The following is a 10,864-nucleotide window of genomic DNA, read 5'->3' on the forward strand; positions in this document are numbered from 1 at the left end:
TTTGAATGGTTATACAGTCATGTATAACCTCAGGAATTCAAAGATGCCTTGTGCTAAGGAACTTCTCACCACTCAGCAGTAGGTTTCTTTAAACTTGCTAGATCCTCCCAAGCCCTTTCTGGGATCGCTAGATGGAACAAGGAAGTCGTGCAAGGATGGTAAACCGGTGTCCTTGCTGGACTACAATTCCCATCACCCCTGACCACTGGCCATGCTGACTTGGGCACCTGGGGTGATGACAGTTGAAATCCAGCCACATCTGGAGGACCACAGGTTCCCCATTCCTGAAGGAGGGTATCCTGAGAAGTCACTGGAGATGCCTGGCACTTTGCGGTCTCTTCATTGATTCCTTAGGACCAGGTGGGAAATCTCTGGCCTGCAAGCTAAACTTCACCTGCCAGTCTTCTACATTTGGCTCAAGAGACTTTTCTCTCTCTGAAACCATATACACCTGCCCTACCCCTCATGTCAGGTTTTGGGGTAGGTAGCAACGAGGTTGCAGAAAGCAGGACTGAATATCCTGTGTATCTGCTGATGTGCAGAGTTCAGTCCTGTGTGGGTGTGGCTTGGCCGAAATGGCCTTGTGGGCCGAATGGAGAAGTGTGGCTGACCTAATGAGGCAGATGGGCTGGAAGTTCCCCCTGCTGACCTATAAGCAGGAAGCAACAATATGACAGAAAACTTGGTCCCTTTTCTCACTGGCATTAAATACAGAAGAAGAAAGCTTTAAATGAAGAAGTGAAAATAGGCAGTGGCCAAAATTGGCAAGAAGGGGCCGCGATGCTTGCCTCCAGCAGAAAACAGCTGATCTTAACATTGGAAACCTTTCATGAGCTAGCCTGAGGATAAAGAAATTGGTTTACATTCCCACTGCCTGATACACATTGTTTATAACTACTGGAGTCAAAACTTCTGCCCATTGCCGAGTCAAGATGGTGATCATTAGGGAGGGCATGATAAAGTACCCTAGTGAAAGGGTTTCTCTGTTTTACCACTGAGATTCTGATCGAGGAGTAAGTCAATTGACAACCAGCTGCTTGTTTCCAGCCCCAGATATTGGCCAAGTGAAAAGCAAAAACCATCCCTTCAAACCTAATGAAAGACATTTGAAATGGTGGCAGCTGCTGTTTGTGGTCCTCAGGTGACTCCTTTGCAAGCTGAGTTATCAATGTAAAGACTGAATCTTTTGCCTTTCCCACTCTGTATTCATATTCACACACAGGTAAGCAGTGTATACAGAGACAAGAAGTACAAAGAGAGAGAAGGGAAGATGCAGCCCTGTTGCCAACCTTCAATGCAACTTTCCCTCTTGTGTACACTGTAGTGGGGGTGTTTCTGGTTTTATCCATTTCCACGTGTACCCATTCATTTCATTCCAATTATGTGGTGCACTTCGTAAGTGATATGGTATAGTTCTGTGTTGGGAATTCCCCATCATTCTGAGGATGGGAGGTGCAGGAATTTGGAATTTATTCATGTTTTTTTGTGAGAGAAGTTAAATGAGTGTAGTTTTTTCTGCCACTTATGCCCCCCGCATAATGTCTATGACAACGGTACCTCATACCAAATGAGGTTGTTTAGCTGCAAATAAAGTTAGGATAAGATTGCAAGAACATTGCAGAGAAACTTTTCAGTACTCTATTAATATCCTAAAACATGTTTGATCTTCTTAACAGCTTGGTGCTCTGCATATCACAATGTATGCATAGTTCCTGAGAGTTTAGGAAAAGATGACCAAAGATCTAGAAATTCTATGATGAATCTACATTTTAACGTGCATTTTTAATATGCAGTTTTCATACACTTACATAACTGGCATTATTTGAATTTGGGAACAAGAGAATATTGGAATCGCCATGAAATGTGTGGGTTGTGGGTTTATAAAGCACCATTTATAAATTACTAGCAGAAATTATCCTGTTAAAGTCACATTCAGAGATAGAAATGGGCTTTGTGTTTTCCAGATAAGCAAAGGCTCTCCTGAACCTCAAACTTCTCAGAATTCAGAGGACCTATATAATGTAAGTACTAAACTTATGTCTTCTTGAAATTGAATGATTTTTATTTCACAAATAAAATAATTACAATAGGACAGACAATTAAATGAGACCAGATTTCATGGATCTGCCCTCAAGATTCAACTAGGACTCTTCCAGAGTCTGGGCAAATCCTAAGCGGATTTTTAAAATTCATTATCCCTTTTGTTCAGAGTCCTCTCAAGTTCCCCCAGCTTAGCAAGGGGGGAGAGTTAATGGCAGTGAGATCTTCTGGCAATAGAGGTATCAGTAGTGGGTCTCAGGAGTTAGGTTTAAATCAGAAGTGGAGAATCTTTTCTGTCTGGTGGACCAGATCTTAATCTGTTCTCCTGGTGGACCAAATTAAACCGGTGGTCTTAGGGATGTCAGATGCTGCTGCACTTTGAAGCCCCAATAGTTGGTACTTCAAAGCACAGTGTGGGTGGCAGCCCCTCCACAATGAGGAGCATGCAGATCCAGTTTTATATCAAATGAAATTACAGCATCCAGTAGATTGCCTCCCAGTTAACTAGATTTAAACTATATTCCATTTGGAATATACTCTTGTCTTTCAGTGTGTGGTCTTCTCCATACTAATTAAAATAGTGGTTTTGCTTTGCTGCTTCCCCACTTTAAGAATTTGAAAGAAACATACCTTCTAAGGAGTTTCTGGATAGGGCAGCACTCTCAAGCGTATTCTTCTATTTTTAATCACTAGATTAAGGTCTAGAGTAAGGCAACCTTTGGCTTACCTGGCTTACCTATTTGCTATGAAAGAGATGGCAGTGCTCTGCTCTGATAATATGTACAGAAATACTCAAGAGTGTCTCCATTGCCCCACCCATACTTTACCTTCTGCATGTTACTTCTGCACATTCCTCCATTATGTCAATAGCCCAAAACTGGAATGTAGCAAGTATCTGATTGGTGCTCACCACAAGCAATCATCTCCCAACCAACCAGGTGTATGCCCATTGCTGAGAGGGGATTGTGCCAGGCAATCAGCTGCCAATCATGTTGGAGGCCCTGTGGGTGAGTGGTTCCTAGGTCCAGGAAACTGGTCCATCAGCTGTTCTGGATAGCTGTGTAATTGGAGCATTGCCACTGGAAACTCAGATGTATTCCATGTCCAAGAGTGCTTTTTGTCAGCTTGGGCTGGTTTGGCAGTTGCAACCATTCTTGGACAGGGGTGGCTTGGAGAAAGTGGCCCACGCATTGGTAATCTCTAGGCTTGATTACTGGAACACACTTTACATGGGGCTGCCCTTGAATTTGGTGCAGAAACTGCAGCTATTGTTGGTCTGTGGGGCAACCTGTCAACATATGACACCTCTGTTGAAAGCATTGCATGAGTTTCCAGTTTGCTCCTGGGCCATATTACAGTTCTGGACCAGGATAGCTGATAAGCCAGTCATTTAGATCTGTGGATGAAGATTTCTTGACAGTGCCACGTGGTTGTGCAGTGAAGCCTGACATGACTTGAACATGTTGGGGTTTTTTTTAGCATTGTAGCAGCAGTTCTCTGGAATTCTTTCCCTCCAGAATGCTATTGCCAATATTGTTTGGTTTAAACACTGCCTATTTGTGGAACTTACACTTTTACATGTGGTTTTTGTTTTAAATACACTACGATTTATTTATTTTTTGATGTTGTATAAACCACTTTGGATACTGTGTAAATCTATAAACACTGGAAATATATAAAATGGTTCTTTCGGTGTTGATTTACACCCATGGAAGGAAATCTGTGTGTTGGATGTTTGCAGGAGACTGAATGGGTCTGTTGGTAGAACATGAGACTCTTAAGCTCAGGGTTGTGGGTTTTGCTGGGCAAAACATTCCCACATTGCAGGGGGCTGGACTAGATGACGCTTGTGGTCCCTTCCAACTCTACAGTTCTATGATTCAATGAAAAAAACTCTTCTCAAATCACCCTTTTTATTTCTGCAGCGTTTTATTCTAGCTGGCTTCACATTTTGAATATTGTTTAAAAATTCATATTATATTTCATAATAACACAGGTTGTTCCAGCAGAAGCCAGTGCAACAAATTCCTTTAGTGCAATGGAACTTCTCCCCCTACACCCTACATAAATCTGCTTGGGAGAGTCAAGAGGAGGAGAGGGAGATCATTCTATCAGGAAAGCAGAAATGTTTGTACTGACAAAATGATGCCCTTAGCCTGACATAGTATCCCACCCACAGTCTATTTTTGTACACCACTCAGGTATTCTTTTACTGTAGAGCAATTTCTAAATTCTTAAATCAGTCAATAAGCAAGGGAAGCCTTGTGTAGTTATGGGGAAATGGCTACACATATAGTGGTCCTATTCTGGCCTAAAGTGTAGAGACAGGTGGTTTGTGGGCTTTGAAGGAGGAGAGAGCGCGACCTACATGAGTTCTTCACAGCAGTGTCCTATGTGAAAGCAGGGTTAACCTTGTTTTCCTGTTTAGAATCAAGAGATTCTGGTTGGCTCCTGCTAGAAGAGAGAATGAGCTTGCACGTGCAGCTTACACCATGTTGCTGCCATGAAGACTCTATGTGTGGCCAGCTCAGTTTCCTGTTTAGTATAAGAGCCAGCGGCTCTAATGCTAGAAGGAAGGTGAAGACAGAGGCCTGTTGTACAAGGGCTCTGCATGGGACTGTGACTATGGCTATTCTCTCCTGCAATGAGAGGCAGCCCTGCAGTAGTAGAGAGAAGGATAATTGGCAGAAAAGTTTGGGACGGCCCTTGTGAATGGAAGGGTTTATATGAGAGGTCACTTGGAAGCCTTCATTGGCATCCCATGAAAGGTGGATGGTGGGAGATTCAGGAAGCAAGTACTTCTCGGCACAACACAGAGTTGAATTATGGGATTTGCAGCCCCAAGATGTACAGATGGTCACCAACTTATGAGTTTTCAAAGGTCTCTAGACAAATTCCTGGAGATCATCAACAGCTACTAGTTACAATGGCTGTATTACCTCTGGCATTGGGGGCAGTATGCCTCTGAATACCTGGTATGACCCAGGTATGGTCCAGAAGAGTGTTGCGCTCAGCATAGGCCACGGAGAGAAAATAATGCTGGACTAGATGGACTCTCCGTTTCTTAATTAATCCCTTGACTGCGGAAGGACTGGGGAAAGTGTTAGCAACTTGAGTCTAGGACCATGATTTTATGGGATGGTTTTAACATAACAGAATGTGATTCACTGAGCTCATGTTTGTTTTTGAGTCTATTTTGAAGACACAGTACTGGTCAGCCCGTTAGGAGCACGGGACTGCAACTTACCAATGAGCTGTCATTCTTGTAAACGTCCCTATCTATATATTTCATTTCAGAGATTGTCTCATGGAACCAGAGATGAATATGCATCGCTGGGAGCGAAACAGACAGATGCTGACATTGAAGGAGGGGGGAAAGCCCAGGTACCTTCACTCATCTCATCCTGGTCCTTTTATTAAATTCAGGCCACTCTTTTCTGTGCAGAGAAAATGTCAGCCCAGCTCAGGCAGCCACTGGGACATGGCATCCCTGACCTCTCCTAAAACAGCAAAGAATCTGATGGCACTTTAATAGATTTATTATTAAGGATGGAATAAGGTTTGTGGATTACAGTCCACTTCCTTAGATGCATGAAGTGCTACTCTGAGTTACTGGGGTGGGTGGGTGGGTGGGTGCACACGCATGTGGTTTGGTTAAGCCACTAAATTGCAATGTTTCAACCCCATAGCCTGTGGACTGAATAGAGACAAAGGATCGTTCACACATTATATATGTCAGGATGTCAGTGCTATCAACAGATGTTGATAGCCCCCTTCCCACTGCCATGTGTACATATACCAGCAACTCAGGATAACGCTTCATCCATCGTCAAATGCAGCTAGAAATTTTGTGTCTAATCCAAGACTAGCATCTCTGTAAGAATCTCTGCAATGCCTTGCACATCCCCAAATAATTTTTTGATATTGTCTGCAAGAACAGTTGCAAGAACTGCTTGTTTTTTCCTCCCCTTTTCAGCACAGAAGAAAGCAAGCTCAGGACAGAGTTTACAGTGTAAGTAAAACCAAGAACTGACCATTTCAGAAAAGCGTTTTGGTTTCTTGCCATATTGTCTAGAATTTTTCTAAATTGCTTTTCAGTTTTCTAAAATGACCAGCCACCTTCACACAAAACCCACCTAAAGACATCTGAAACACTGGGAAGTAAATTGTGCTACCATGTAGGCGTCACCCTCATTAATTTATCTCTTTTTGCACACATATGACGATTTGCCAGTGTATTTGTTTGACTGTTTGTGAGCCCATGGGTGCCAAATACCTCTCCCAGAAGGTGTTTCAAGGCCCAGCTTGTTTTCATGCTGTTAATGAACCCCTAAAACAGTCTGCTTTGGTTTACAAAAACTGATATTCCTGTTGCATTTTAGCCTCACTCTGCTGGAGTCCACTTTTTCTTTCTTTTTAATGTTTTCTGCACCTGCATGCAAACTTTTTTTTACATGTGTGCATGTCTATTCCTATGCCATTTCAGCAGCATGCTACGTTTGTGATCTGTTTTCCTCTGCTGCAGCAAACAGCTGCCATGAAATAGCTTATTTCCTTTCCTTGTGTGGTGTGTAAACGAACCTCTCTCTGCCTTCTCCCAGCTAGGTTTATCTTCTGTATTCCTACTCCTTGTTTCTATCTAGCTGCTGCATCCCTCCCTTAGTGTAACTTGAGGGAGAGAAGAAAAACTATTGCTGGAATTGCTGCTTCTCAGGCATTGAGGTGCTACTGCGGTATCAGCAATTGGTTTCCAAAGTCACAAGCACTGAACTTTAAGCATAAGGCTCCATGTAATCACTTTTCAAATGAATTGTATGCCATTAATGACAGGTAGAATGTGCAATTGAACAGACTGTATGGCAGGCATGGGAAAACCATTGGCCCTTCATATCATGTTGGACTCCAACTCCCATTAGCCCCAGCAAACATGGCCAATGGCCAGGGATGTTGGGAGCAGAAGTTCAGCAACATCTGGAGGGCCAGAGTTTCCCCCAACCTGCTCTGTGGGGTAGTATTCCCCAGCACCCACCCCAGTTGTGGTAGTGCAAGTTTGTTGTACAGGAGGAAGTACTGTTGACTACAGCAATCTGCTGTGTGACCTGCCACAAGGCTTCCTGCCCTTTCCTTATGCAACTAGTAGCCCACCAAGGGATGCTCAATTAGTGCAACATTGAAATCCTCCCATGTCTGTAGTATGGGAGTAGCAGGGACCTATTTGACATGGGGGGGAATTACCAAATAAAGAGAGTATAAAGCAAGAGTAAGTGCTGACCTGCAGGGTCTCCCCATCTGGCCTGCAGCATCCCCCCTTCTGCAAGTAGACTTGAAAGGAGTTTTTTACTGTACTCAACAAGTGGTTTCTTTCAAGTCTAACTGCAATGTGAAGGAAGAAACATTGCCTTAGTCTGGACCACCAATCACATCTCCTCTCCCATGAATGAACACAGGGAAAGTATTGTTTTGTTATATCTATATAGCAAGGATAGGGAACCTGTAGGTGGCTCTCTAGCTCAGTGTTTCTCAACCTTGGGCCTCCAGATGTTTTTGGCCTACAACTCCCATCATCCCTAGCTAGCAAGACCAGTGGTCAGGGATGATGGGAATTGTAGTTCAAAAACAGCTGGAGGCCCAAGGTTGAGAAACACTGCTCTAGATGATGCTAGACTACAATGTTTATCGTCCCTGACCACTGGACATTGCTTGCTGGGGTTGATGTGAGCTGGAAGAACATCTGGAGGGAGAGTCCATGGTTTCTTATCTCTGACACAGAGGAGTGGTATGACAGAAAACAGTACTTTAATTTTATTCGTGCTGACACTATTTTCTGATCTTCCATGGCCAGGCTCTACAGCGGGATAAGATGGCTGAAGCATACAGCGAAATTGGAAAGAAAGGAGAGGTAAGTGACACTTCTTGCCAATTTGGCTCTACACATAAGGTGCCAAGGTGGCTTCAGGCACTACTCTGCCTGCTTTTTTCCTACCCTTGTACTGTCAAGCAAAACAGAAGTTATAGTATCCTCCTCACCCTTTTGATATTGTTTGAATGACACTTCTGTGCTTTATAATTTTTATTTATTACTGATTAAGGGGCAGTTGAGTCAGATTGTGCAGCACCTTCTTAAAAGACCAATCAGGAAGCAAGCCTCCCACTTCCCCTAGTTAAATTGAGCCAAGTGTGAGTGTAATTATTTGCATGGGCAAAAAGATTTTGGCAGGGAGATTTGTATTGATGCTGGGCTTCTTTTTTTCAGAGACGACGTGGCAAAGGCAGTGAAACAGTTTATCAGGTAAGGCACAGCAATAGCAAGCCTATCTCCCTACAAACTTCAGGGTCACAATCCTATGGAAGCAAGCTGCACAAAAACAGCTCACACAGGAATCTTGTTTGCCTTTGCTTTAATTAGTTTCTGGCATACATGCACCCTGTCAATTTGGATCACCTTTCTACAATGGGAGAACAGAGCAAGTGCCCTGTTCCTCACTTTGAGCCACCTAAGAGAATAATTTTGCTTGCCCAGAGGTGTTAATGCAGTCTGTGAAGGAACAAGTACAGAGGCGCTTCTAAGGGCAGTATACAACTTTGCTTCCTCCAACAAACAATGGACCAGTCACATTCTTCTCCTAAGCAGGACTTTTGCCTTGCTATGAGTATCAGCCTGTCACCTTTATTTACTCTGGATAGAAAGCCAGAGTTGTTGGACTTATTTTTAGCAGGGGCATATGGACTTAGTACTTCTGATTAATAACTACAGTTATATTGATTTAGTTATAACTTTGAGTCATCTCATCTTTCTTTATCAGGGTCTCAGCAAAGCAACGAAGGATACATACGATGTCCTTCAAATGCAGCCCCTACCACCTCCTTACTAGCTACAGTTGAGTCTAGCAAGAGGAGAACTATTTCCATGGTGAGCGGGAATCTTGATTACCATTCTCAAGATGATCTGTTCAGAAATCTGTTGCCTTCTACAACAAATGCCACTTTTACATGAGCATAAAAACCAAAGCTCCTTTTAAAAACTAATTTCAAGTTGTAGCTTTCAAAGTGTACATAGCTATAGAGCTTGGGCACCATGTTGTTGCTCAGTTAAAATTTAAGACCAGCTGTTGCGATGGCTATTTCAAAGTCATTTTCTTTTCTGGAGAAAGATGTTTTTTGAAGCTAAATGTGCATTAAAAAATGTTGCTCATGTGGAAGGATTTCGTTCCAAAACATCAGATAATTCTGAGCACCAACAGGTTAACTGCCCCCCCTCTTGTTATAGGTTTGGGTTTTTATTTATAAATAGCAATTGGGGTTTGGGGGAGGAGATATACAGTGTATCACCATTGCCCTGAAGGACCTTTTTAAACACTCTTTTGCCAAGATACAAAAACATGCACCACCATTGACCTTGGACTGAGTGCAGTAGGGCATTCTTTTGAGTAAACATGCACTGCTAAAGGGATTTAATATGAAAATTGACTTATGCTGCATGAGAAGTATGGGCAGGCACAGACAGTATGTTCCCATAGTTAAGAGAATAGAAGTAGGTTCTTCTTCCACAGGACATATGGTTGGTTGAAATGAGTAATACATTACCTCCTGTTTTAAATGTAGATGCTTCAAATTCCTGTTAGAATCCTGATCAAACTTGTCAGGTGCTGGTGTCCTGGTTAAGGGAGCTTAATACTAGTGGAGCAAGGGGGGAATTAGCTGGGGAGCATGTTTACACAAAGGAATAGCCAGTGGATTTACTCCATAGTGTGTTTAGAGTTGTAGCCTTAGGACGTGAGAAGTCACAGCTGCCTATTATGCTTTTTCCCCAGGCAAATGCCTATTGTGAGAATTTTATACCTTGAATCTATTTCCCTTACCTAGTTTCACAGAGGAGTTTTAGTCCTTCTGCCCATCTTATCAGACTGGTTACATCTCTATCAGCAAAATGGAAGTGAGAGTCTGCTTGTCAGAACTCATACCGGACTAAGGCTGCATACACCCACTTCCCGAACTCAGGGGCTGTAGTTTATTCCTTACAGAGCAATTCCCAGCACCCTTAAACTACAGATCCTAAGATTCTTGGGCTGGATTTACCGTAGGTTTGATGAGGCCCTTTGTATGTCCAGCTGTCCTTTGTCAACAACAAATTGTCGCTCTTTTTTGTGTTGAATATATGCTATATGGTAATTTATGGACCTAATAGGTATCTAAAGCCATTTGCACATAACAAAATATGTATTTTATCAAAGTAATTGTTGAACTGAAATACAATTGAGAAGATGTTTATCTTATATATTGGAAATATACATCCAGTTTTTTCCTTTAAATTTTTTGGAGGCCTCCAAGAGAGTAGGGCCCCAAGCTATATAGCTCTTTTTAGCTTATATGTAAATCCAGCACTGGGCAGAGGTGGTTAAATGTGCACAGCCTAAATCTGATCTTTCAAAAATACACTTCTGGAGCTTTAAATATATAAATTAAGTTGAAAAGAACAAAGAAAATGCTTTTCTATCTAAAGAACTGAAACCATGTGTTCTGTGTATTTTTAAATAAAAGCTTCTTAAATATACCTGCTTTTCCCTCTTCTGGTCTTATTCTGGATTCATTTGAACTTCATAGCACCATGTTGCAGTGGAAAGTAAATGGGGAAAAAGAGCTTAATGAAAAGGAGCAATAAGTTCTACAAAACCTTAAGATTTAAAGCTAAACAAGGGTGCACAGATCTCACATCACTGACTTTTAAGACAGTTTAGAAGGGCAGCAATATCTATTGTAGGACCAAACTAGTAGTATGCATGACACATGTGCCTGTAGCAATAAACAAATTATCTTGTCAAGGACA

General features: G+C 42.3%; 1 protein-coding gene across 1 annotated transcript in view; it reads left to right on the top strand.

Moving 5' to 3' along the window:
• CD247 (CD247 molecule) overlaps nucleotides 1-10,591 on the top strand; it is a 43,739-nt gene extending 33,148 nt beyond the window's left edge. The window contains exons 3-8 of the mRNA XM_081858556.1: nucleotides 1,965-2,021; nucleotides 5,338-5,424; nucleotides 6,017-6,052; nucleotides 7,883-7,939; nucleotides 8,294-8,329; nucleotides 8,844-10,591. Coding sequence (XP_081714682.1) covers nucleotides 1,965-2,021; nucleotides 5,338-5,424; nucleotides 6,017-6,052; nucleotides 7,883-7,939; nucleotides 8,294-8,329; nucleotides 8,844-8,912 — 342 coding nt within the window. The 3' untranslated portion in view covers nucleotides 8,913-10,591. The remainder of the gene's footprint in view (nucleotides 1-1,964; nucleotides 2,022-5,337; nucleotides 5,425-6,016; nucleotides 6,053-7,882; nucleotides 7,940-8,293; nucleotides 8,330-8,843) is intronic.
• Nucleotides 10,592-10,864: the final 273 nt, after the last annotated feature.

Source organism: Podarcis erhardii (assembly GCF_964252035.2).
Source record: "Podarcis erhardii genome assembly, chromosome: 4".
Classification (NCBI taxonomy): Eukaryota; Metazoa; Chordata; class Lepidosauria; order Squamata; family Lacertidae; genus Podarcis; species Podarcis erhardii.